Source organism: Oncorhynchus keta, chromosome 24 (genome assembly GCF_023373465.1).
Source record: "Oncorhynchus keta strain PuntledgeMale-10-30-2019 chromosome 24, Oket_V2, whole genome shotgun sequence".
Taxonomy (NCBI): domain Eukaryota; kingdom Metazoa; phylum Chordata; class Actinopteri; order Salmoniformes; family Salmonidae; genus Oncorhynchus; species Oncorhynchus keta.
The window spans coordinates 42,020,527-42,047,247 of record NC_068444.1 but is presented as its reverse complement, the minus strand read 5'-3'; the positions used below and the strand labels follow the sequence as shown (position 1 = coordinate 42,047,247).

The 26,721-nt window shown below is 43.1% G+C and overlaps 1 protein-coding gene across 2 annotated transcripts in view; it reads right to left on the bottom strand.

Annotated features, from left to right (window-relative positions):
• LOC118357571 (cadherin-related family member 1-like) overlaps positions 1 to 26,721 on the bottom strand; it is a 154,206-nt gene that overhangs the window by 35,874 nt on the left and 91,611 nt on the right. For both annotated transcript variants that reach the window (XM_052478354.1, XM_035734819.1), the window contains exons 12-13: positions 22,475 to 22,627; positions 3,928 to 4,092 (exon numbers count right to left, since the gene is read on the bottom strand). In XM_052478354.1, the coding sequence (XP_052334314.1) occupies positions 3,928 to 4,092; positions 22,475 to 22,627 (318 nt within the window). The remainder of the gene's footprint in view (positions 1 to 3,927; positions 4,093 to 22,474; positions 22,628 to 26,721) is intronic.

The following is a 26,721-nucleotide window of genomic DNA, read 5'->3' as shown; positions in this document are numbered from 1 at the left end:
TTTCTCTTCAATCAAACAAGATTTTTTGGTTTATCTTCAAGAAGACTCTGCGTACCAGAGAGGTGGTCGTTCGGTTTCTGAAGGCCTGATGACAGTTATCCACAGACAGAATATTTTCTCCACGAACACTTGGGATGCAGGAGCAGAAACCAGATCCAGCACCACAGGGCACAGTTTAGGATTAACAGCCATCCTTGCCTGCCAGATCTGCTGACACTGTAAACATGCCCTCCTTCACCTCTTCCAGGTATTTCCACAGCTCACACGGGACACTTAATGCCCTGCCAGGTGACCCTCGAAGACACAATCTTCGATGCAAGAAAGCTATATTTCTGAAGCACTGTGGTTGAGATGCTTGCGGAATTTTTCATGCGAGCATATTTCTGGTGTCCTGCTGCTCAACGGCTGTACTCTCTGATTTTCTGAAGTAGAAAATACTCTGTTTCCCTCATTAGTGTCTCCATCTCTGTTGAGCGAAACACACTTGAGTCCATCAGGCAAGTTGCTGCAGGGGTTGAAGTGAAATTGTCTGTCAGAGGATTCAGTATGCATGCAAAGCACTCAAGCAGTGGCTTCTGGAGGACCTGTGCCAACTGTTTTCCAACAGTATTGTGCCTCAAGTTTGAGAAGGCACAGCAACACATCAGACAGTGACTGGTTGTCAATTTGAAGTTGGATTGCGAATGGCTCCAGCAACTTCACAAGCTGTTCTAGTTTGGTACAGTCAATCACGCTCTGTGCTCGCCCTTTGATTTTTGCCCTTTTAGCTAGTGATAGTGATGCACAAGCTAGGCTAATTTGACACAATGGCATCTATTGGCAGCATTTACCTGCCATATTCCGCAGCTCGAAAAACAGCTTGAAAACCCCATTTTAAAAAAATGAAGAAAGTCATTTGATTTTTTTCCCAAAGTTTAGACGAGAATAAACCTAAAACTAAACATAATTTGATGGGGTTTATTGGTGTGTTTTGCCATAAAATGTAATAGTTTCGGTATAGTTAGATTTTTTAAAATGTTTTTTGTTTTTATTTCAGTTAACGAAATTGTTTTAGCAATTTTAGTTTTTATTTTCAGTTTACTATAATAACCTTACTGTAAAGGGGGTTACCATGATTTTGACCTTAGCTTACAGGCAGCTCGGTGGCAAGTAAAATTCAGTATTTGCTATTATACTGTAAAAAAAAGTAAATGCTACTATAATAGGAATGAATGAATGACATGTTGATTGAAGCGGTTTGTATTTAACTTTTTTTACTGTAATTACAAGGGATTGGTGTAAGCAGGTTGGCTGTTAGGTAAGGTGTTTACAAACATGACAGCATGTTAATTTTTATCACTTGCACTTCTAGAGGTTTTATTGCAAAGGCCTCTAAACTGTCAGCAACTACAGTTGAGTAAAATAGACAAATGCTCAACCATTTAAGGTTAAAGACTTTCTACCACTCCAATCTCTCCCCTAAACATTTCATAATAATAGTTAATTATATCGAGATGTGGGTTAAATTGGTATAGCATTCTCACTCACAGGTGAAACAAAAATGACCTATTACGAGGCATGCCCTAAAATATGTTAATGAGCCAGAAACAACAATACCATGCACCCACTGGTGGTCAAAATATTTTTGGCACTCCAAAAATACAGTACGGTACTGTATTCTGTGGGGTGGAATTACAATAGCTTTCGAAATACAGCAATTCTTTCTCCGGCCACAACATTTTCACACAACACACCATAATTTACAATATGCTGCAATAGAATGTTTCAGAGTACTTTACTACTGACAATACAAAAAATTACAATAGAATTTACAGTTTCCATTACTGTGTATAAAGAAAAATAATTACTGACAAAAATCTGGTGTTTCTAAGTCAAACAGTTTTGTTATATTTCCGTCATCTTGTGATGTATATATAGTGTAATATTGGGACGGAAACTTAAAATAAATAAAAATTATAACCATGTGTGAGGTCTATACTTTTGTTTCAAAGTAGATTTGTTTAAGACTACCAAGAATCTCTCTGTGTGACCCTGATTTAGGCTGTAAAAGGTTATTAAAAAAGTTTAAAAATTCTGGACTGCTGCAGTAGCAGCATGTGCTGCTGAGCATAAGAAACAAATCTGGGACTAATGTACAATGTACAATGGCTTGCGAAAGTATTCACCTTCCTTTTTTTGTTGCCTTACAACCAGGAATTAAAATAGTTTTGGGGGGCTTGTATCATTTCATTTACACAACATGCCTACTACATTGAAGATGCAAAATATGTTTTAATGTGAAACAAACAAGAAATAAGACAATAACTGTAACAATAACTGAAAACTTGAGAGTTCATAACTATTCACCTCCGCAAAGTCAATACTTTGTAGAGCCACCTTTTGCAGCAATTACAATTGTCTCTATAAGCGTGGCACATCTAGCCACTGGGATTTTTGCTCATTATTCAAAGCAAAACTGCTCCAGCTCCTTCAAGATAGATGGGTTCCGCTGGTGTACAGCAATCTTTAAGTCATACCGCATATTCTCAATTGGATTGAGGTCTGGGCTTTGACTAGGCCATTCCGAGACATTTAAATGTTTCCCCTTAACCACTTGCTTTGGCAATATGCTTAGGGTTATTGCCCTGCTGGAAGGAGAACCTCCATCCCAGTCTCAAATCTCTGGAAGACTGGAACAGGTTTCCCTCAAGAATGTCCCTGTATTTAGCATCGTCCATCATTCCTTCAATTATGACCAGTTTCCCAGTCCCTGCCGATTAAAAACAATGAAGTTCTCGGGGTGATGCGAGGTGTTGGGTTTGTGCCAGACATAGTGTTTTCCTTGATGGCCAAAAACCTCAATTTTAGTCTCATCTGACCAGAGTACCTTCTTCCCATATGATTGAGGAGTCTCCCACATGCCTTTTGGCGAACACCAAACATGTAGTCTTATTTTTTTCTTTAAGCAATGGCGTTTTTCTGGCCACACTTCCGTAAAGCCCAGCTCTGTGGAGTGTACTGCTTAAAAGTGGTTCTATGGACAGACACTCCAATCTCCTCTGTGGAGCTTTGCAGCTCCTTCGGGGTAATCTTTGGTCTCTTTGTTGCCTCTCTGATTAATGCCCTCCTCACCTGATCCATGCGTTTTGGTTGGCAGCCCTCTCTTGGCAGGTTTATTGTGGTGCCATATTCTTTCAATTTTTGATAATGGATTTAATGGTGCTCTGTAGGATGATCAAAGTTTGGGATATTTTTTCACAACTCAACCCTGTACTTCTTCACCTGTTTGGAGAGCTCCTTGGTCTTCATGGTGCCGCTTGCTTGGTGGTGCTCCTTGCTTAATGGTGCTGCAGACTCTGGGGCCTTTCAGAACAGGTGTGTGTAAATATACTCAGATCATGTGACAGAACATGTGACACTTAAATAAATTCCACCTGTGTGCAATCTAACTATTTATAGGACTTTTGAATGTAATTGGTTGCACCATATCTTATTTAGGGGCTTCATAGCAAAGTAGGTGAATACATATGGACAGTTTGCCAGTTTATTTTTTTTTATTTCAATTTTAATTTAAAAAATTTATTTAAAAAATTCACTTCACCAAATTTGAACTATTTTGTGTAAATTACATGAAATCCAAATAAAAGTCAATTTAAATTACAGGATGTAATGCAACAAAATAAGAAAAACGTCAAGTGGGATTAATACTTTTGCAAGGCACTGTATTACACAACAAAATTAAAGTTAGAGCCATCTGGCAGTTTACCTCCCCTTGCTTTATCTACATGTTTTTACATATTATTCTAACCCAATAACTCTATATTTAGAGAATATATGTCTCAATTCATAATTTTGTACAAATCTCCTTGCCTCCGCCTCGAGTGATTGGCGCATGGGCTTTGGGATGTATTTTTAGGTGGGATGGAATGGGAATGGGGTGAGACTTACGGTCACAGACACAACATTGGAGTTGCCGGGAGAGTTTTCCGGGATTCTGGCAATGTAGTAAACGGAGGAGAACTTGGGAGCATTGTCGTTGGTGTCGAGGAGATGTATGACGATGTCCGCCGTGGCGCTGAATCTTTCTGGTGTGTCCATCTCCACGGCAAGAAGCTGTGAGAATAAAATTGTCAGTCACACAAGTTTGCCATTCCTTATTCATTCATACTTCATATGAAGAGGTATACAAAAAGTGACTTGCAAAAGTATTCATCCCCCTTGGCGTTTTTCCTATTTTTCTGCTTTCATGTAATGGACAAACACAAAATAGTCCAAGTTGGTGAAATGAAATTAACACAGAACAATGAAGGAGCTGCAAAGCTGCACAGCAGAGATTGGAGTATCTGTCCATAGGACCAATTTAAGCCGTACACTCCACAGACCTGGGCTTTATGAAAGTGTGGCCAGAAAAAAGCCATTTCTGAAACAGAAAAATTAGAAAACACTTTTGGTGTTAGCCTGCTGAAATTAAGGAGAGGTATATCTATAATTCCATGTGTATAACTTGAATGATCATCTACATTTATTATGAGTATTTCTGTTGAATCGATGTGGCTATGCAAAATCACTGGATGTTTTTGGACCTAGTGAACGTAACGTGCCAATGTAAATTCACATTTTTTTTATATAAATACGAACTTTATCAAACAAAACATACATGCATTGTGTAACATGAAGTCCTATGAGTGTCATCTGATGAAGATCATCAAAGGTTAGTTATTATTTTATCTCTATTTGGGTTTTTTGTGACTCCTATCTTTGGCTGGAAAAATGGCTGTGCTTTTTTCTTTGGCTTGGTGGTGACCTAACATAATCGTTTGTGGTGCTTTTGCTGTAAAGCATATTTGAAGTCAGACACTGTGGTGGGATTAACAAAAATATTACCTATAAAACGGTATAAAATACATGCATGTTTGAGGAATTTGAATTATGAGATTTCTGTTGTTTTGAATTTGGCGCCCTGCACTTTCACTGGTTGTTGTTATATCATCCCGTTAACGTGATTGCACCCCTAAGAAGTTTTAAAAGGCTAAATGATTATTAAAAAAAAGAGTTAGAGTTCCTATGTCCAGTGTCTGTTATTTTGCTCATCTTAATCTTTTCTTTTTATTGACCAGTCTGAGATATGGCTTTTTCTTTGCAACTCTGACTAGAAGGCCAGCATAGCCGAGTCGCCTCTTCACTGTTGACATTGAGACTGGTGTTTTGCAAGTATTATTTAATGAAGCTGCCAGTTGAGGACTTGTTGTGCACTCCTCTCAATTCTGGTTAGAGACAGTTTGCGCTCTTCTGTGAAGGGAGCAGTACACAGCATTGAATGAGATCTTCAGTTTCATGGCAATTTCCCATTAAAAAACTACATAAGACTGATTTGAGCCGGTTGGTCACATATGTGCCCATTACAATCTACGCAATAATTGGAATGCATGATTTGTCATCTGTATTTGAAAACATGTGAATAAAACAGTAATACATTGTGCTCCGTACATACATAGAGTATGCTACAGTAGAAAAACAAAAATAAAATAAAATATATACAGAAAATAAGTTATTTTTTTAAGGAAAGAAACAGTGAAGGCAATTCTAGTCCCAGCTAGAAAATGTACCAAGGGGGAAAAGTTTGTGCTAGACAGCGCAAATGTCTGCATACTTGATCTGGGGAAACACAAGGGAGTAGTGTGGGCTCTCTTTGAAGAGAGATGTTTGTCCAGTCAAGAACAGCATCAAACTAAAATTGTCCGCAACAATGAAATGGGCTACTTCTACGCGTATTAATACGGTGGAACACACATCAATTCAAATAAAACTTGTTAGAAAATAATAAAACTGTAAAGTTGAAATATAGCTTATAAATAATTAGCAGGTAGTTTGGGTCACGGTTTAAGGGCAGCGCGGGTTAACTGTCCTGTTGTGTAACAATCACATTTTGGTATAGTGTGTGCATTCTGACATCACGCATATAAAAAAACTCATGCTGGGGCGACCATTAGAGATATTGTTAACTCAATTGCGAAAAGGTTAATTACATATTGTAACAGTGGTAACTATCCCAATATGTGGATTTCCATTGGCTCATAAGGAACTCATATACTTTTTTATGCTCTATTCAATCTATAAAACAGAAGGTGTGCAACCTTGAAATATGTTAGCAATACAAGAGAACAGGTGAACAGGAATGACATTTACTCTCATAGGTAACTATCCAGAAGTCACACCCCTGCTAAGCCATGCCTCCAGCCTCCTGATCTGACCTGCTGGGTCATATCTGAATAACCCAGCACCAACAACCCAACGTTGCTATTTTTAAAGAAATGGCCTCATAACTTGTGGGGATGGAATTTGGAGACCCAAACCAAATAGGTTATTGAAGCATGACATAAAGTTTTGCGCAATGACAGTACATTGAACCTGCCGAGTTCCTTTGTGTGCGCTCCAGAATGTTTTAATTATATGCCCGACAGGTCTGTTTTCTCTATTTGTATTGTGTTAAATATGAACCACTATAACAGTAATCAGTAATAACCACACACATTTCACTGTCACTTTTCATTCAGTTTTTAGCCTATCCTTCCTTTATATAAGTTTGTTTCATATACCATTTCATCGTCTTTCTGGTTCTTCCTGAGGGTCACTAGTGTCATGATGTGCCCTTAGGGTGAGAATCATAGGCACCCCCTCCCCCCTTCTCTCTCTCCACAGTTTTATGATGGTCATAAAGACCTGCAGAAAAACTCTCTCTCCCACTCTCAGAAATGGAAGTTAAATCCCTTTGTGACCAGAGAGAGAGACGTTGTAGTACGGTACCATCAAAAGGTTGAAAAATTCAACAGTATTACTGTATTCCAAACATTTGGAATGGTCCATGGGTATTTAAAGAACACTCCTGTTCCACTGGATGTCATAAGGTGAATGCACCAATTTGTAAGTCGCTCTGGATAAGAGCGTCTGCTAAATGACTTAAATGTAAATGTAAATGTTGAATTTGTTCATAATTTGTGATGCAACTGAAGACGGTAGAACAAAATAACTATCTCTGAATGTGTATAGTTCCCCATTACCAGACTTACATCTAAACGTTGTGGAACGTACAGTATATGATTAAATATGAAACTATTCGTGAGAAGATGTAATTTGATGTTAGCCTTCTAAATGAGAGAATTGTTTCAATTATGATGTCTTACCCTAGTCAGTGGCCACACCCACGTGAGTACAGACATGACGTTGTCGTCACGGAATGCCCCCTTTTTCCAGACTGTATAAAACCCACTCGTGACCAAATTTACATTAGGCCAACGAGACCAACAGCGTGAGCTGAAAGGTATGTAATGACTAGAACTCTGAAACTTTCAAGAGAGAAGAAGATTTAGTCAATAAAACACAGGGACGGGAGTCCCCACGTAGAAATGGCTACTACTCTATAGACCAAACAGGCGGACGGTATCGAACCAACGTCACGAATGGTTAAGAAATCTACAAAACTGAAGACTTTCATCACTGAAACTCTCGCTCCATACTCAAGTCCTTTACCTGCAGACCATGACAGATAAGTATGAGGCCAAATGGAGCAAGTGCGACACTCACAAGTCTAAAATCATTACTCTAAGTACTCAAGTGGACTCTGCAATGCAGCAGAATACCACACTTAGTTACCATCTGGAGGAAGTCCAGAATGGTCACGCTCTACAGATTGACTACCCAACCAAGCAATCGGAGCTCAGTACTCAAAAGAGTAAAGAAGAAAGAATGTTTTAGACTTTGCTTCCCTCTTGTGTCCCTAAGTCTTCTCCTCTTGACCATTCGGCACAGAGTAATATGGCACCTCTTCGCCAACAAAGTCAAAGCTTGGCTTCTCCTCTTGGCCTTTCGGCCCCAATTTCCCCACAGGATGAAGCCAACCCTCTCCGCCCTCTTGGCATGGAATGCCTTGACAAACTCGTCAATACCTTCTGCACCTTTGACCCCTCTTCTGTCGAACATGTGTCTCACCTTCATTACCTACTTGGGCCCTACAGCCCCAACTCAGAGAGCTTGCAAGCACAGCTTTTGAGGCATCAAAAGCACGCAATGCTAAGAGCACTCACATCTCGGTTTTGAAGTTTTACCAGCAGCACTCACTCCAGTTAGAGAGTGCATTATCAGGTATTGGAGCGTTGAGAGACGACACACAACAGCGGTTTCTTGGCAGAAACCAATACCCACCACGGTTGAAATAACTGTAAAGTACGTCGCCCTGATCAAACTGATTAACCTTATCGCTACGTTCCTGTACCCAACCCACATAGAGTGTCAGAGCACAAGGGTAAGAAGGGGTTCAAGGACGATCAAAATGTTGACCAATGTTCTCAAGAAGTTCTACTACATGAAAAACTAAAGTGATAGTATTTGAGGAAAAGGTAAAAGATATGTCACAAGGACTAGACAGAGAATTGCTGGACACCAGGTCCGCAGGAATTAACACTGTTAGCAGGGACATTAAAAATCACATTTCTGTCACACCCTGACCATAGTTTGCTTTGTATGTTTCTATGTTTGTTTGGTCAAGGTGTGATCTGAGTGGGCATTCTATGTTGGATGTCTAGTTTGTCTGTTTCTGTGTTTGGCCTGATATGGTTCTCAATCAGAGGCAGGTGTTAGTCGTTGTCTCTGATTGGGAACCATATTTAGGTAGCCTGTTTTGTCATTGTGGGTTGTGGGTGATTGTCTATGTTAGTTGCTTGTGTCAGCACATTTCGTATATAGCTTCACAGTCATTGTTCGTTTATTGTTTTGTATAGTTTGTTCAAGTGTTCTCTGTTTATTAAATTCATGATGAACACATACCACGCTGCATTTTGGTACTCCAATCCTTCCAACTACTCCTCCTCAGACGAGGAGGATGATGATCGTGACAATTTCTCTCACTCGAGACCCTATCCAGGACCCGATTGGTCAAGACACAAGCCCACAGGCTTTGTCTATAGACTCTGATACAAAGGAATATGTCCACTAAACACAACTCAAAACAGCCATACCTGGAAACAGTCCTGGAGGACTGCTTAACTTGTCATGCGCTAATTGATTCGGGCCCGACAATATCGCTCATCTCTCAAACATTGTTCAATGATCTGAAAATGGCTTTGAAGGCAACTTAACATTGGTTAGAAGTGGAAAAATGTGAAACTACACTTCGAGGTCTCACTCAGACTACACTTCTAGGACGCATCACTTGTTCACCCTGTGTATGTTACCAGCTTCGAATCTGAACCCCTGCTACTCGGAGCAGACTTGATGGATCGTTAACTCCTACTGATGGATTGGAAATCCAACCACGCATGGTCACAGGTCACAGGTCACAGTGCCTTCTCCACTGACCACACACTTCCACAAGCACTGCAGTTGTCTCAGAGATAAAAGCATCGACGTGCAGAGTGTACTCTGCTTCCGATGATAAATACATCTTCCGCTTTCTGGTGGACTGTCACCTCTTACAATGACACTAACGGTGTCAGTCCCACAACTGACCCGATGACTCCAACTGGTGAAACACATTGCGATATCACAGACAGATATCCTCATCTGAATTCACAGGTACCGAAGAGTTTGCCACACGCGGCCGCTAAGGTGAATGAAAAGCCTCAACAGCCACTGAACGTTTTGGAGCTCAAACATTTTTTTATTTTTTATTTTACCTTTATTTAACCAGGTAGGCTAGTTGAGAACAGGTTCTCATTTGCAACTGTGACCTGGCCAAGATAAAGCATAGCAGTGTGAACAGACAACACAGAGTTACACATTGAGTAAACAATTAACAAGTCAATAACACAGAGAAAAAAGGGGAGTCTATATACAATGTGTGCAAAAGGCATGAGGAGGTAGGCGAATAATTACAATATTGCAGATTAACACTGGAGTGATAAATGATCAGATGATCATGTACAGGTAGAGATATTGGTGTGCAAAAGAGCAGAAAAGTAAATAAATAAAAACTGTGGGGATGAGGTAGGTAAAAATGGGTGTGCTATTTACCAATAGATTATGTACAGCTGCAGCGATCGGTTAGCTGCTCAGCTAGCTGATGTTTGAAGTTGGTGAGGGAGATAAAAGTCTCCAACTTCAGCGATTTTTGCAATTCGTTCCAGTCACAGGCAGCAGAGTACTGGAACGAAAGGCGGCCGAATGAGGTGTTGGCTTTAGGGATGATCAATGAGATACACCTGCTGGAGCGCGTGCTACGGATGGGTGTTGCCATCGTGACCAGTGAGCTGAGATAAGGCGGAGCTTTGCCTAGCATGGCCTTGTAGATGACCTGGAGCCAGTGGGTCTGGCGACGAATATGTAGCGAGGGCCAGCTGACTAGAGCATACAAGTCGCAGTGGTGTGTAGTATAAGGTGCGGTCGCTGACAACTCGTACATAGGGTTCGATCTTTTAGTTTGTGCCTCGGATAACAAGACCTACTGCTGGTGGGGTAGGTCCCTAGACACAAAGGGGGAATACTAGCCCAGACCCATGAAGAGCCTCATCGAGGCCGGTGGGGGGGGTCGAGACTATGTGCTGCCAGAGCAGAAAACAAATCTAGTTGTAAACGACGGGGCTGTAGTGGAGCAGGTTGAGAGCTTCAAGTTGCTTGGTGTCCACATCACCAACAAACTAACATGGTCCAAGCACACCACGAAAGTCATGAAGAGGGCACGACAAAACATATTCCCCCTCAGGAGACTGAAATGTTTTGTTATCGAGAGCATCCTGACAGGTGGCATCACTGCCTGGTATGGCAACCGCTCTGCTTCCAACCGCAAGGCACTACAGAGTTTAGTGAGTACGGCCCAGTACATCACTAGGGCCAAGATTCCTGCAATCCAGGACCTCTATACCAGGCGGTGTCAGAGGAAGGCCCTAAAAATTGTCAAAGACTCCAGCCACCCTAGTGATAGACTGTTCTCCCTTCTACTGCACGCCCAGCAGTACCGGAGCGCCATGTCTAGGTCCAAGAGGCTTCTATAAACAGCTTCACCCCCAAGCCATAAGACTCCTGAACATCTAATCAAAATGATACTGACTATTTGCATTGTCCCCCCCCTTTTACGCTGCTGCTACCCTCTGTTACTATCTATGGATAGTTGCTTTAATAACTCCACCTACATGTACATATTACCTCGTCCCACCGGTGCCCCCGCACATTGAATCTGTACCGGTACCCCCTATTTACAGCCTAGATATTGTTATTTTACTGCTGCTCTAATTATTTGTTATTTTTTTAGGTATTTTTCTTAAAACTGCATTGTTAGATAAGGGCTTGAAAGTAAGCATTTCACTGTAAGGTGTTGTTTTCGGGACATGTTTTCGGTGACAAATCAAATTGGAATTTATTAGAGTAGTACTTCATTGATCCCAACTTGGGAAATGTAATATTTTGGAGCGCAGAACAAAAGTGGCAGTTAGGACGTGTAGCCTGGTGCATGGTGCACTACGACTGGACCATTGCTTTACAGATCGATGATCAGAGAGGGCGATTAGGGTGGCTTTTATATGCTTTTATCCCCTTCCAATAGCCTACCCACTGGAGAAAATCTAATAAAATCAAATGCAATTGTAATCGTCGCATACAAATATTTATCAGATGTTATTGCGAGTGTAGCGAAATGCTTGTGTTCCTAGCTCCAACAGTGTAGTAGTAGCTAACAAATCACAATACACACAAATCTAAAAGTAAAAGAATGGAATAAAGAAATATAAACATTTTTGGATGAGCAATGTCAGAGTGGCATTGACTAAAATACAGTAGAATACAGTATATAAATATGAAATGAGTAAAACAGAATGTACAGTGCCTTGCATAAGTATTCACCCCCTTGACATTTTTTCCTATTTTGTTGCCTTACAACCTGGAATTAAAATGTATTTTTGGAGGGTTTGTATCATTTGATTTACACAACATTAGCTTTTTACAGACATAGCCTTTTCCTGACCAGAGTACCTTCTTCCATGTGTTTGGGGAGTCTCCCACATGCCTTTTGGCGAACACCAAACGTGTTTGCTTATTTTTCTCTTTAAGCTATGGCTTTTTTCTGGCCACACTTCTGTAAAGCCCAGCTCTGTGGAATGTACTGCTTCAAGTGGTCCTATGGACAGATACTCCAATCTCTGCTGTGGAGCTTCGCAGCTCCTTCAGGGTTATCTTTGGTCTCTTTGTTGCCTATCTGATTAATGCCCTCCTTGCATGTTCCTTGAGTTTTGGTGGGCGGCCCTCTCTTGGCAGGTTTGTTGTGGTGCCATATTCTTTCATTTTTTTTATAATGGATTTAATATGGGATGTTCAAAGTTTCACTTTCACTTTACACTGATCTGTACTTCTCCACAACTTTGTCCCTGACCTGTTTGGAGAGTACCTTGGTCTTCATGGTGCCGCTTGCTTGTTGGTGCCCTTTGCTTAGTGGTGTTGCATACTCTGGGGCCTTTCGGAACAGGTCTATATATACCTATATATACACATAACTTAGTGTTCTTGGGCACAGGCATTATGGTGGTCTGCTTCAAACATGCTGGTATTACATACTCGGACAGGTAGAGTTTTGAAAATGTCAGTGAAGACACTTGCTAGTTGGTCAACGCATGCTCGCAGTACACATCCTGGTACTCTGTTTGGCCCTGCGGCCTTGTGAATGTTGACCTGCCTAAAGGTCTTACTCACATTGGCTGCAGATAGGGTGATCACACAGTCTTCCGACACAGCTGGTACTCTAATGCATGTTTCATTGTTATTTGCCTCGAAGCGAGCATAGAAGTAGTTTAGCTCATCCGGTAGGCTTGTGTCACTGGGCAGCTCGCGGCTGTGCGTTCCTTTGTAGTCTGTAATGGTTTGCAGGCTCTGCCACATCCGACGAGTGTCAGAGTCGGTGTAGTACAACTTGTTCTTGGTTCTGTATTGATGCTTTGCCTGTTTGATGGTTCATCAGAGCGCATACGGAGGGCATAGTGGGATTTCTTATAAGCTTTCTGTTTAGAGTCCCGCTTCTGGTTGGGGTATGTACTGTGGTAAACCGTAGGGTGTTGGGTTGAGCGTGCAGAAATTGACACAGAGACAGGCAGGTTTTATTCCGCAAAAACAACTTTACTAAGACAGAAAATAAACATAACAAAGAAAATCACTTCGGTTTAGCTCGGTCCTTATTCTCTACTGTCTCTCTCCGTTCCCTCTCGCGGTATGCCACCGTGCTCCTTTTATTTGGTCTCCACGGCTGTTTGGCACTTTCCTCTATTTACCTCAACTTAGAGCTGTCTGTGTCGGGGTGCCCAGCTCCCGTATTCCCAGCAGAGGGAGCCAACGTCGCCTCATGTACCTCCCCTCTATTACCATCCCCCAGGGTAGACCTCCTGAGATACCACACACCCCTACCCTTAGCATACCTCCCTCCCAGTCAGAGCTAAGGGCTAGCTTTGCATCCCTCCAGGATAGGGTGTCCGCATTGCCGTGCTGGGCCCCCGACCTGTGGATGACAGAGAATCGCTGTAAGGACAGGAACCAGCGGGTGACACGGTCATTCGTGTCCTTACCTCTTGCCATCCAGACAAGGGGGCATGGTCAGTAATCAGGGTGAACTTCCTCCCGAGGAGGTAATACTTGAGGGTGTCCAGTGCCCACTTCACGGCGAGGCACTCCTTCTCGACAATTGAGTATTTTTTCTTCCTCGGTAGGAGTTTCCTGCTGACATACATGATGGGGTGCTCCTCGCCTTCCTGCTCTTGGGACAAAACGGCCCCTATCCCTGTGTCAGACGCGTCTGTCTGGACCAGGAGGTTTTTTGAGGAGTCCAGAGTGAGGAGTATCGGGTGCGAACATAGCGCATCCTTCAGGGCCTTGAACCCCGCCTCTGTGTCCTCCGTCCATCGCACCGTCTGGGGTATTCGTGCCTTTGTTAAGTCTGTGAGGAGAGAAGCAATAGCAGCAAAGTTATGTACAAATCTACTGTAGTAACCTGCTAACCCCAGGAATGACTTCCCCTGCTTCTTGGTTCGGGGGACCGGCAATCCCCTAATGGCAGCGATTTCTTTTCTTTCTTGGGTTCCACATTTCCCCTCCTGATCTGATAGCCCAGTTACTCCACCTCGGCGTAGCCCAGCTTGCACTTGTGGGTGATCTCGGTCAGACCTCCATCCCTTTGTGCATCCACAACAGCCTGGTATCTACAAAGATGTGACTCCCAGCTGTCACTGTGCACAATTATGTCATCCAGATAAGCAGTGGCATACTCACTGTAAGGCCGCGGGACGCGGTCCATGAGTTGCTAAAAGGTCGCTGTTGCCCCATGGAGCCCGAAAGGCAGAACCCGGTAGTGGTATAGCCCCCCCGGGGTGGAGAAGGCAGTCTTCTTCGGGTAGGCCGCTGCCAGTGGCACCTGACAGTACCCCTTCTTCAGGTCCAAGGTGTCTTGTATCTTGCCATCCCCAAGCGGTCGATCAGTTCGTCCACCTGGGGCATGGGGTAGGCATCACATTTACTGACCTCGTTCAGGCCCCGGAAGTCATTACAAAAGCGGATGGTTCTGTCTTCTCTCCTGTGGCTTGGTGTCGGTCTCTCCCTGTTCTCTCCTGCGGTGTGCCACCGTGTTCCTTTTATTTGGCCTCCACGGCTGGTTGGCACTTTCCTCTAATTACCTCAACTTAGAACTGTCATTGTCGGGGTGCCCAGTTCCCATATTCCCAGCAGATGGAGCCAACGTCGCCTCACGTACCTCCCCTCTATTACCATCCCCCGGGGTAGTCCTCCTGGGATACCACAGTACGTAGAGTCAGTGTGGGGACGACATCACCGGTGCACTTATTGAAGAAGCCAATTGTTTATGTTTTTACATTTTATTTCACCTTTATTTAACCAGGTAGGCAAGTTGAGAACAAGTTCTCATTTACAATTGCGACCTGGCCAAGATAAAGCAAAGCAGTTCGAAACATACAACGACACAGAGTTACACATGGAGTAAAACAAACATACAGTCAATAATACAGTATAGACAAGTCTATATACGATGTGAGCAAATGAGGTGAGATAAGGGAGGTAAAGGCAAAAAAAGGCCATGGTGGCAAAGTAAATACAATACAGCAAGTAAAACACTGGAATGGTAGATTTGCAATGGAAGAATGTGCAAAGTAGAAATAAAAATAATGGGGTGCAAAGGAGCAAAATAAATGAATACATTAAATACAGTAGGGAAAGAGGTAGTTGTTTGGGCTAAGTTATAGGTGGGCTATGTACAGGTGCAGTAATCTGTGAGCTGCTCTGACAGTTGGTGTTTAAAGCTAGTGAGGGAGATAAGTGTTTCCAGTTTCAGAGATTTTTGTAGTTCGTTCCAGCCATTGGCAGCAGAGAACTGGAAGGAGAGGCGTCCAAAGAAAGAATTGGTTTTGGGGGTGACTAGAGAGATATACCTGCTGGAGCGTGTGCTACAGGTGGGAGATGCTATGGTGACCAGCGAGCTTAGATAAGGGGGGACTTATTCCTAGCAGGGTCTTGTAGATGACATGGAGCCAGTGGGTTTGGCGATGAGTATGAAGCGAGGGCCAGCCAACGAGAGCGTACAGGTCGCAATGGTGGGTAGTATATGGGGATTTGGTGACAAAATGGATTGCACTGTGATAGACTGCATCCAATTTGTTGAGTAGGGTATTGGAGGCTATTTTGTAAATGACATCGCCAAAGTCGAGGATTTTTCGAATGGTCAGTTTTACAAGGGTATGTTTGGCAGCATGAGTGAAGGATGCTTTGTTGCGAAATAGGAAGCCAATTCTAGGTTTTAACTTTGGATTAGAGATGTTTGATATGGGTCTGGAAGGAGAGTTTACAGTCTAACCAGACACCTAAGTATTTGTAGTCGTCCACGTATTCTAAGTCAGAGCCGTCCAGAGTAGTGATGTTGGACAGGCGGGTAGGTGCAGGTAGCGATCGGTTGAAGATCATGCATTTAGTTTTACTTGTATTGAAGAGCAATTGGAGGCCACGGAAGGAGAGTTGTATGGCATTGAAGCTTGCCTGGAGGGTTGTTAACACAGTGTCCAAAGAAGGGCCAGAAGTATACAGAATGGTGTCGTCTGCGTAGAGGTGGATCAGAGACTCACCAGCAGCAACAGCAACCTCATTGATGAGAAGAGAGTCGGTCCAAGAATTGAACCCTGTGGCACCCCCATAGAGACTGCCAGAGGTCCGGACAGCAGACCCTCCGATTTGACACACTGAACTCTATCAGAGAAGTAGTTGGTGAACCAGGCGAGGCAATCATTTGAGAAACCAAGGCTGTCGAGTCTGCCGATGAGGCTGTGGTGATTGACAGAGTCGAAAGCCTTGGCCAGATCAATGAATACGGCTGCACAGTAATGTTTCTTATCGATGGCGGTTAAGATATCGTTTAGGACCTTGAGCGTGGCTGAGGTGCACCCATGACCAGCTCTGAAACCAGATTGCATAGCAGAGAAGGTATGGTGACATTCGAAATGGTCGGTAATCTGTTTGTTGACTTGGTTTTCGAAGACCTTAGAAAGGCATGATAGGATAGATATAGGTCTGTAGCAGTTTGGGTCAAGAGTGTCCCCCCCTTTGAAGAGGGGGATGATCGCAACTGCTTTCCAATCTTTGGGAATCTCAGACGACACAAAAGAGAGGTTGAACAGGCTAGTAATAGGGGTGGCAACCATTTCGGCAGATAATTTTAGAAAGAAAGGGTCCAGATTGTCTTGCCTGGCTAATTTGTAGGGGTCCAGATTTTGCAGCTCTTTCAGAACATCAGCTGAACGGATTTGGGAGAAGGCGAAATGGGGAAGGCTTGGGCGAGTTGCTGTGGAGGGTGCAGTGCTGTTGACCGGGGTAGGAGTAGCCAGGTGGAAAGCATGGCCAGCCATAGAAAAATGCTTATTGAAATTCTCAATTATGGTGGATTTATCAGTGGTGACAGTGTTTCCTATCTTCAGTGCAGTGGGCAGCTGGGAGGAGGTGTTCTTATTCTACATGGACTTTACAATGTCCCAGAACTTTTTTGAGTTAGTGTTGCAGGAAGCAAATTTTTGCTTGAAAAAGCTAGCCTTGGCTTTTCTAACTGCCTGTGTATAATGGTTTCTAGCTTCCCTGAAGAGCTGCATATCACGGGGGCTGTTCGATGCTAATGCAGAACGCCATAGGATGTTTTTGTGTTGGTTAAGGGCAGTCAGGTCTGGGGAGAACCAAGGGCTTTAATATCTGTTCCTGGTTCTAAATTTCTTGAATGGGGCATGTTTATTTAAGATGGTTAGGAAGGCTTTTTTTTAAATATCCAGGCATCCTCTACTGACGGGATGAGACCAATATTCTTCCAGGATACCCCGGCCAGGTCGATTAGAAAGGCCTGCTCGCTGAAGTGTTTCAGGGAGCGTTTTACAGTGATGAGTGGAGGTCGTTTGACCGCTGACCCATTACGGATGCAGGCAATGAGGCAGTGATCGCTGAGATCTTGGTTGAAGACAGCAGAGGTGTATTTAGAGGGCAAGTTGGTTAGGATGATATCTATGAGGGTGCTGACCGATCTGGTGTTCTCCGCAATGCCATTGGAGGAATCACGGAACATATTCCAGTCTGTGCTATCAAAACAGTCCTGTAGCTTAGCATCTGCTTCATCTGACCACTTTTTATTGATCTTGTCATTGGTGCTTCCTGCTTTCATTTTTTGTTCTAAGCAGGAATCAAGAGGATGGAATTATGGTCAGATTTGCCAAATGGAGGGCGAGGGAGAGCTTTGTATGCATCTCTGTGTGTGGAGTATAGGTGGTCCAGAGTTATTTTCCCTCTGGTTGCACATTTAATATGCTGATAGAAACTTGGTAAAACTGATTTAAGTTTCCCTGCATTAAAGTCCCCGGCTACTATGAGCGCCACCTCTGGGTGAACGTTTTCTTGTTTGCTTATGGCGGAATACAGCTCATTCAATGCTATCTTAGTACCAGCCTCTGACTGTGGTGTTATGTAAACAGCTACAAAGAATATAGATGAAAACTCTCTCGGTAGGTAATGTGGTCTGCAGCTTATCATGAGAAACTCTACCTCAGGCGAGCAATAGCTCAAGAATTCCTTAGATATTGTGCACCAGCTGTTATTTACAAAAATACATAGACCTCCACCCCTTGTCTTACCAAATAGCGCTGTTCTATCCTGTCGGTACATCCTATAACCAGCCAGCATTATGCTGATATTGTCGTCGTTCAGCCACGACTCCGTGACGCATAAGATGTTACAGTTTTTAATGTCCCGTTGGTAGTTTAATCTTCCCAATAACTCGTCCATTGTATTGTCCAAAGATTGCATGTTTCCTAGCAGAATTGAGGGAAGTGGGGGTTTATTCGATCACCTCTGACTTTTCAGCAGGCAGCCTGCTCTCTGGCCTCTTTTTCTCCACCTCCTCTTCACGCAGATCATGGGGCTCTGATCCTGTTCCCAAGGGAGCCTTATATCCTCCGCCTCGGGCTTGTCACAGTCTTTAAAAAAGAAATGGGATTCTGCTAGTCTGTGGTGAGGAATTGCAGTCCTGATGTCTAGAAGTTATTTTCGGTCATAAGAGACAGTAGCGGCAACATTATGTTTAAATATAGTAAAATAACAAGTTACAAACAAAACGGATAAACAAACAAATCAACACAATCTGCTGGGGGAACGTAAAATGTCTGCCTTCTTCTCCGGCGCCATCTTACTGTGTTTGCATTCCAATTCTTGTATTGCGATTCTTGAATACATTGTAATGGACGCATGTGATGTGTATTACAATACTTTTTTTAAAGGTTGTACTGAATATATGATGAGCTAATGCTAAGCTAATTGCTTGTTCGTTAATTACCCATTCTCAACATGCATACTGCAAACAGATCCAAGTCATCTTGTCACATTTTCTTGTCTTTGGTTGACATGGAAAAACAAACATGGCAGCATAGACTTTTAGAAAAGGTTTTACTCAATTATTTTGATCAATGATGAGCTCACCCATGATGTAATACTTTGTAAATAGTAATCGCTATTGTTTAATTAATTTTATGGATTCTGTCAGCCGAGAGTTGGCTAAATATGACCGCTTGTGTTAGCTCACTCTTTCCTCAGTGAGCACTAGGACTATGGTGGCCTACATTTTCCGATTTGGATGAGAATGCTGTTGTTACTTTTGTGAATGTCTGAACAGCTACATCCCCCCAAGAAACTGCTCACATTTAGGAAATACAGTTGTAAAGACTGTTTGTGCAAAAAGTTTCTGTGAAGAAAATGTGTGGCCAGCTCAAAAACTGACTGTTGTGTCAATCATGAATAGACATTCTAATCGCACAGGTTTGAGCTTATGCTGCAGGGACCACTGTAGACCGATCACGTTTACGGGTATGCATCAAAAATATTGATGTTCATCATCCCACTCAGTAGCAAACAGTACATGCATCACACGTGAATTTCACAACTATGAGCATTTTCACAAATTGGCTACAATTGTTCGGTTCCTGGAGCGTTTGTGAGAATGCCTGGTGCTCTGGTCCTGGATCTTAGACCTGCTACTCACGCAGGATTCGTTTCAGCCAAGGTTAGTTTGTGTTTCATACATACTTTATAGCACAGTTCAGGGTACCAAATGCTCCAGGATCCAGCAGCATTCCCCAAGTGAGGATGGCTTTCACTTCATTAGAAAGTAAATTACGGACTCTTTAAATCTGCATATTCCCCCAAAGCTCAGTTGTCCTGAGTCTGCACAACTCTGCCAGGACCTAGCATCAAGAGAGACACTCAAGTGCTTTAGTACTATATCTCTTGACACAATGATGAAAATAATAATGGCCTCTAAACCTTCAAGCTGCATATTGAACCCTATTCCAACTAAACTACTGAAAGAGCTGCTTCCTGTGCTTGGCCCTCCTATGGTGAACATAATAAACAGCTCTCTATCCACTGGATGTGTACCAAACTCACTAAAAGTGGCAGTAATAAAGCCTCTCTTGAAAAAGCCAAACCCTGACCCAGAAAAGCTAAAAAACTATTGGCCTATATCGAATCTTCCATTCCTCTCAAACATTTTAGAAAAAGCTGTTGCGCAGAAACTCACTGCCTTCCTGACAAACAATGTATACAAAATGCTTCAGTCTGGTTTTAGACCCCACCATAGCACTGAGACTGCACTTGTGAAGGTGGTAAATTACCTTTTAATGGCGTCAGACCGAGGCTCTGCATCTGTCCTCGTGCTCCTAGACCTTAGTGCTGCTTTTGATACCATCGATCACCACATTATTTTAGAGAGATTGGGAACCCAAATTGGTCTGCACGGACAAGTTCTGGCCTGGTTTAGATTGTATCTGTCGGAAAGATATCAGTTTGTCTCTGTGAATGGTTTGTCCTCTGACAAATCAACTGTACATTTCGGTGTTCCTCAAGGTTCCGTTTTAGGGCCACTATTGTTTTCACTATATATTTTACCTCTTGGGGATGTCATTCGAAAACATAATGTTAACTTTCACTGCAATGTGGATGACACACAGCTGTACATTTCAATGAAACATGGTGAAGACATGGTGAAAATTGACATCGCTAGAAGCCTGTGTTTCAGATATGAGGAAGTGGATGGCTGCAAACGTTCTACTTTTAAACTCGGACAAAACAGAGATGCTTGTTCTAGGTCCCAAGAAACAAAGAGATCTTCTGTTGAATCGGACAATTAATCTTGATGGTTGTACAGTCGTCTCAAATAAAACTATGAAGGACCTCGGCGTTACTCTGGACCCTGACCTCTCTTTTTACGAACATATCAAGGACAGCTTTTTCCATCTACATAACATTGCAAAAATCAGCAACTTTCTGTCCAAAAATGATGCAGAAAAAATAATCCATGCTTTTGTTACTTCTAGGTTAGACGACTGCAATGCTAGATACGGCTGCTAGAATCCTGACTAGAACCCCAAAAATTGATAATATTACTCCAGTGCTAGCCTCCCTACACTGGCTTCCTGTTAAGGCAAGGGCTGATTTCAAGGTTTTACTGCTAACCTACAAAGCATTACATGGTCTTGCTCCTACCTATCTTTCCAATTTGGTCCTGCCGTACATACCTACACGTACACTACGGTCACAAGACGCAGGCCACCTAATTGTCCCTAGAATTTCGAAGCAAACAGCTGGAGGCAGGGCTTTCTCCTATAGAGCTCCATTTTTATGGAATGGTCTGCCTACCCATGTGAGAGACGCAGACTCAGTCTCAACCTTTAAGTCTTTAATGAAGACTCATCTCTTCAGTGGGTCATATGATTGAGTGTAGTCTGGCCCAGGAGTGTGAAGGTGAACGGAAAGGCTCTGGAGCAACGAACCACCCTTGCTGTCTCTGCTTGGCCGGTTCCCCTCTCTCCAATGGGATTCTCTGCCTCTAAAAAAATTCCTGTCTGGGTTGGCGCCCCCCCTTGGGTTGTGCCTTGGCGGAGATCTTTGTGGGCTATACTCGGCCTTGTCTCAGGATGGTAAGTTGGTGGCTGAAGATATCCCTCTAGTGGTGTGTGGGGGTGGGGGTGGGGGGGTTATATCCTTCCTGTTTGGCCCTGTCCGGTGGTATCATCAGATGGGGCCACAGTGTCTCTCCTGACCCCTCCTGTCTCAGCCTCCAGTATTTATGCTGCAGTAATTTGTGTCGGGGGGCTAGGGTCAGCTTGTTATATCTGGAGTACTTCTCCTTTCTTATCCGGTGTCCTGTGTGAATTTAAGTATGCTCTCTCTAATTCTCTCTTTCTTTCGCTCTCTCTGAGGACCTGAGCACTAGGACCATGACTCAGGACTACCTGCCATTGATGACTCCTTGCTGTCCCCAGTCCACCTGGCCATGCTGCTCCAGTTTCAACTGTTCTGCATGCGGTTATGGAACCCTGACCTGTTCACCGGACTTGCAACCTGTCCCAGACCTGCTGTTTTCAACGATCTAGAGACAGCAAGAGCGGTAGAGATACTCTTAATGATCGGCTATGAAAAGCCAACTGACATTTACTCCCGAAGTGCTGACTTGCTGCACCCTCGACAACTACTGTGATTATTATTATTTGACCATGCTGGTCATTTATGAACATTTTAACATCTTGGCCATATTCTGGCACAGCCAGAAGAGGACTGGCTTCATAGCCTGGTTACTCTCTTGGTTTCTTTCTAGGTTTTGGCCTTTCTATGGAGTTTTTCCTAGCCACCGTGCTTCTACACCTGCATTGCTTGCTGTTTGGGGTTTTAGGCTGGGTTTCTGTACAGCACTTTGAGAAATCAGCTGATGTAAGAAGGGCTATATAAATACATTTGATTTGGTTTGAGGATCCAAATCATAAGGGGATAGGTGAATGCGTCCTATGTAATCTCTTGTGTAGATTCAGATTTTCATTGATTTTGTTTATCATCAAGCAATTACTGGTATCAGATGTGTGAATAATGTATAGATAGCAGTGTGGTGGGATTTTGTAGAGACATAAGACAACTATAACACAGACAGATAGACAGACAGAAAGACAGACAGACAGACCTTGAAGGTGAGGAAATGGAATTTCTCATAGTCCATGGCAGCAGAGTCCTCCACTAAGATGGTTACCTGGGCCTCATTGAGCACAGTCTGGGGAACCACCCGTAACATCCGCCCAGGACCAACAAGTCTGAGGTTGAATTTAGCATTGGACCCCTGCAGCACACAACACAAGAGACATTCATTAGGGGTCCCAGGGACTGGTTAGGATCGAGTGAAAGATGAATGGTGCAAAGTACAGAGAGATCCTTGATGAAAACCTGCTCCAGAGATCTCAGGACCTCAGACTGGGGCCAAGGTTCACCTTCCAACAAGACAACCACCCTAAGCACACAGCCAAGACAACGCAGGAATGGCTTCGAGACAAGTCTCGAAATGTCCTTGAGTGGCCCAGCCAGAGCCCGGACTTGAACCCGATAAAACAGCTCTGAAAATAGCTGTGCAGTGACACTCCCCATCCAACCTGACAGAGCTTGAGAGGATTAGCAGACAAGAATGGGAGAAACTCCCCAAATACAGATGTGCCAAGCTTGTAGCGTCATACCCAAGACGATTTGAGGCAGTAATCGCTGCCATAGGTGCTTCAACAAAGTACTAAGTAAAGGGTCTGAATACTTATGTAAATGTGATATTTCATATTTTTTTATACATTTGCCCAAATTTCTAAAAAACTATTTTTGTTTTGTCATTATGGGGTATTGTGTGTAGATTGATGAGGTGGAAAAAAACAATTTAATCAATTTTAGAATAAGGTTGTACTGTAAAAAAAATTGGAAACAATCTAGGGGTCTGAAACCTTTCCAAATGAACTGTGTGTGTCTATATATATATATGTATATATATATATATATATGTATATAACAGTGGTGGGCCGTCAGGGCCAGCAAGGCCTTCTCTGCTGGCCTAAACATCATCAGAATATAATTTAAAAAATATATATTTTCCCACAAATATGTATTAAATTATTCCCCAGAGTAAGAGTTATACTCTTAATTTCATAGCTTTCCTCTTGGTTGCACTGCTTCCAGCCCCAGGTTGAGATTTGGAGGGCTGGTCTTTATGTTAGATCTTTTATCAAATCATATTCAGCCATCATGTGTTGCCAGGGGTCTAAAATCTGCCCTCATGCCTTCAGAATCAACAGTGCGGGCGCTTGTAGCTGAACGTGAATGGAAATTAAAATTTAGTGTCAACCAATCAGCTTTAGAGTTGGCTATTGTACGCCTGCTGGCTGGCTCCAGTGTTACACAGGAGCCAGCTAGCAGGCGTAGTGCGTGCACGTCTTTTGATTGGATTACCAATATTGAGAGGCAGGTCCTATATGGGCAGGTCTATGCAGAATCTCAGAACTAGGAAACTGAATTTGATAAACAAATTAATTCGCATACTACTAAGCTGTTTTTTCAACCCACAATGGCGGAAGGAGAAGATATCGATTTGGTCGAGGATATAATTATAACGACATTCTCAAGACAAACTTTTCAAGAAAAGTTAGACATTGTCATGAGAGGTCGACGCCGATGCTACAAAGCCAGTCACAGGTGGGAAAGGGGTTCGTTCGCCACTTTCAAAGTTCCAACTACGAGCGCTATCAATGGCTCACAGGCTCCGAGAAGCACTGCAAACTGTACTGCTGGGAATGCCTATTATTTCCAAGTGATCGATTTGGTGTTTGGAGCCACACTGGCTTTGCAAACTTGAGTTGTCTAACCAAGGCAGCAACGAGACACCAAAGTACGGCTGCGCACTTACAAGCAATGGTGCTTTTGAAAACTTTTGGGGACACCCGAGTGGATCTACAGCTCAATGAACAAGCGCGTAGGGCAACGAAGCTGCACAATGAAAAGGTATTGTACTCTTCCCCTGCAATTCTCTGAATAAAAATGTAAATTTCAAGGTGACGCAACGCCTGGTTATACTGGGTTTCTGTCTAAATGTATAGTGTCTAGAGCCATGGCACCATAATGATGGTAATAAGAGGTGGATTAATTTGGGTGGGACTGTGGTGGGACTTCACTGAAGGCCCAGGTCCCAGGCCCACGGCACGCCACTGGTATATACAGTGGGGCAAAAAAGTATTTAGTCAGCCACCAATTGTGCAAGTTCTCCCACTTAAAAAGATGATATAGGTCTGTAATTTTCATCATAGGTACACTTCAGCTATGACAGACAAAAGGAGAAAAAAAATCCAGCAAATCACATTTATTTGCAAATTATGGTGGAAAATAAGTATTTGGTCAATAACAAAAGTTTATCTCAATACTTTGTTATATACCCTTTGTTGGCAATGACAGAGGTCAAACGTTTTCTGTAAGTCTTCACAAGGTTTTCACACACTGTTGCTGGTATTTTGGCCCATTCCTCCATGCAGATCTCCTCTAGAGCAGTGATGTTTTGGGGCTGTTGCTGGGCAACACTGACTTTCAACTCCCTCCAAAGATTTTCTATGAGGTTGAGATCTGGAGACTGGCTCGGCCACTCCAGGACCTTGAAATGCTTCTTACTAAGCCACTCCTTCAATGCCCGGGCGGTGTGTTTGGGATCATTGTCATGCTGAAAGACCCAGCCACGTTTCATCTTCAATGCCCTTGCTGATGGAAGGAGGTTTTCACTCAAAATCTCACGATACATGGCCCCACTCATTCTTTCCTTTACACGGATTAGTCGTCCTGGTCCCTTTGCAGAAAAACAGCCCCAGAGCATGTTTCCACCCCCATGCTTCACAGTGGGTATGGTGTTCTTTGGATGCAACTCAGCATTCTTTGTCCTCCAAACACGACGAGTTGAGTTTTTACCAAAAAGTTCTATTTTGGTTTAATCTGACCATATGACATTCTCCCAAACTTCTTCTGGATCATCCAAATGCTCTCTAGCAAACTTCAGACGGGCCTGGACATGTAATGGCTTATGCAGGGGGACATGTCTGACACCGCAGAATTTGAGTCCCGGCGGCATAGTGTGTTACTGATGGTAGGCTTTGTTACTTTGGTCCCAGCTCTCTGCAGGTCATTCACTAGGTCCCCCCGTGTGGTTCTGGGATTTTTGCTCACCGTTCTCGTTATCATTTTGACCCCACGGGGTGAGATCTTGCATGGAGCCCCAGATCGAGGGAGATTATCAGTGGTCTTGTATGTCTTCTATTTCCTAATAATTGTTCCCACAGTTGATTTCTTCAAACCAAGCTGCTTACCTATTGCAGATTCAGTCTACCCAGCCTGGTGCAGGTCTACAATTTTGTTTCTGGTGTCCTTTGACAGCTCTTAGGTCTTGGCCATAGTGGAGTTTGGAGTGTGACTGTTTGAGGTTGTGGACAGGTGTATTTTATACTGATAACAAGGTCAAAAAGGTGCCATTAATACAGGTAACAAGTGGAAGACAGAGGAGCCTCTTAAAGAAGAAGTTACAGGTCTGTGAGAGCCAGATATCTCGCTTGTTTGTACTTATACAAATACTTATTTTCCACCATAATTTGCAAATAAATTCCTTAAAAATCCTACAATGTGATTTTCTCTATCTTTTTTCTCGCTGAAGTGTTTTAGGGAGAGTTTGACAGTGATGAGGGGTGGTCGTTTGACCGCAATCATTACGGACACAGGCATTGAGGCAGTGATCACTGAGATCCTGGTTGAAGATAGCAGAGGTGCATTTGGAGGGCAGGTTGGTTAGGATGGCATCTATGAGGGTGCCCGTGTTTACGGATTTAGGGTTGTACCTGGTAGGTTCATTGATAATTTGTGTGAGATTGAGGGCATCAAGTTTAGATTGAAGGATGGCCGGGGTGTTAATCATGTTCCTGTTTAGGTCACCTAACAGCACGAGCTCTGAAGACAGATGGGGCAATCAATTCACATATGGTGTCCAGGGCACAGCTGGGAGCAGAAGGTGTTCTAGGAGGTCACTGCATGTGTGGGAGGTGGAAGGGTTAACTAAGGCTTATTGATTAGGGCTAGAGGCTCTACAGTGAAATAAGCCAATAATCACTAACCAAAACAGCAATGGACAAGGAATATTGACATTAGGGAAAGGCATGCGTATCCGAGTGATAATAAGGGTTGAGTGAGTAGCTCAGCGGGCTGAAGACATGACAATTCAGATAGCTAACAGGCCGGTGCTTGAGCCAATCAGTTGTGTTGTGACAAGGTAGGGGAGGTATACAGAAGATAGACCTATTTGGTAAAAGACCAAGTCCATATTATGGCAAGAACAGCTCAAATAAACAAAGAGAAACGACAGTCCATCATTACTTTAAC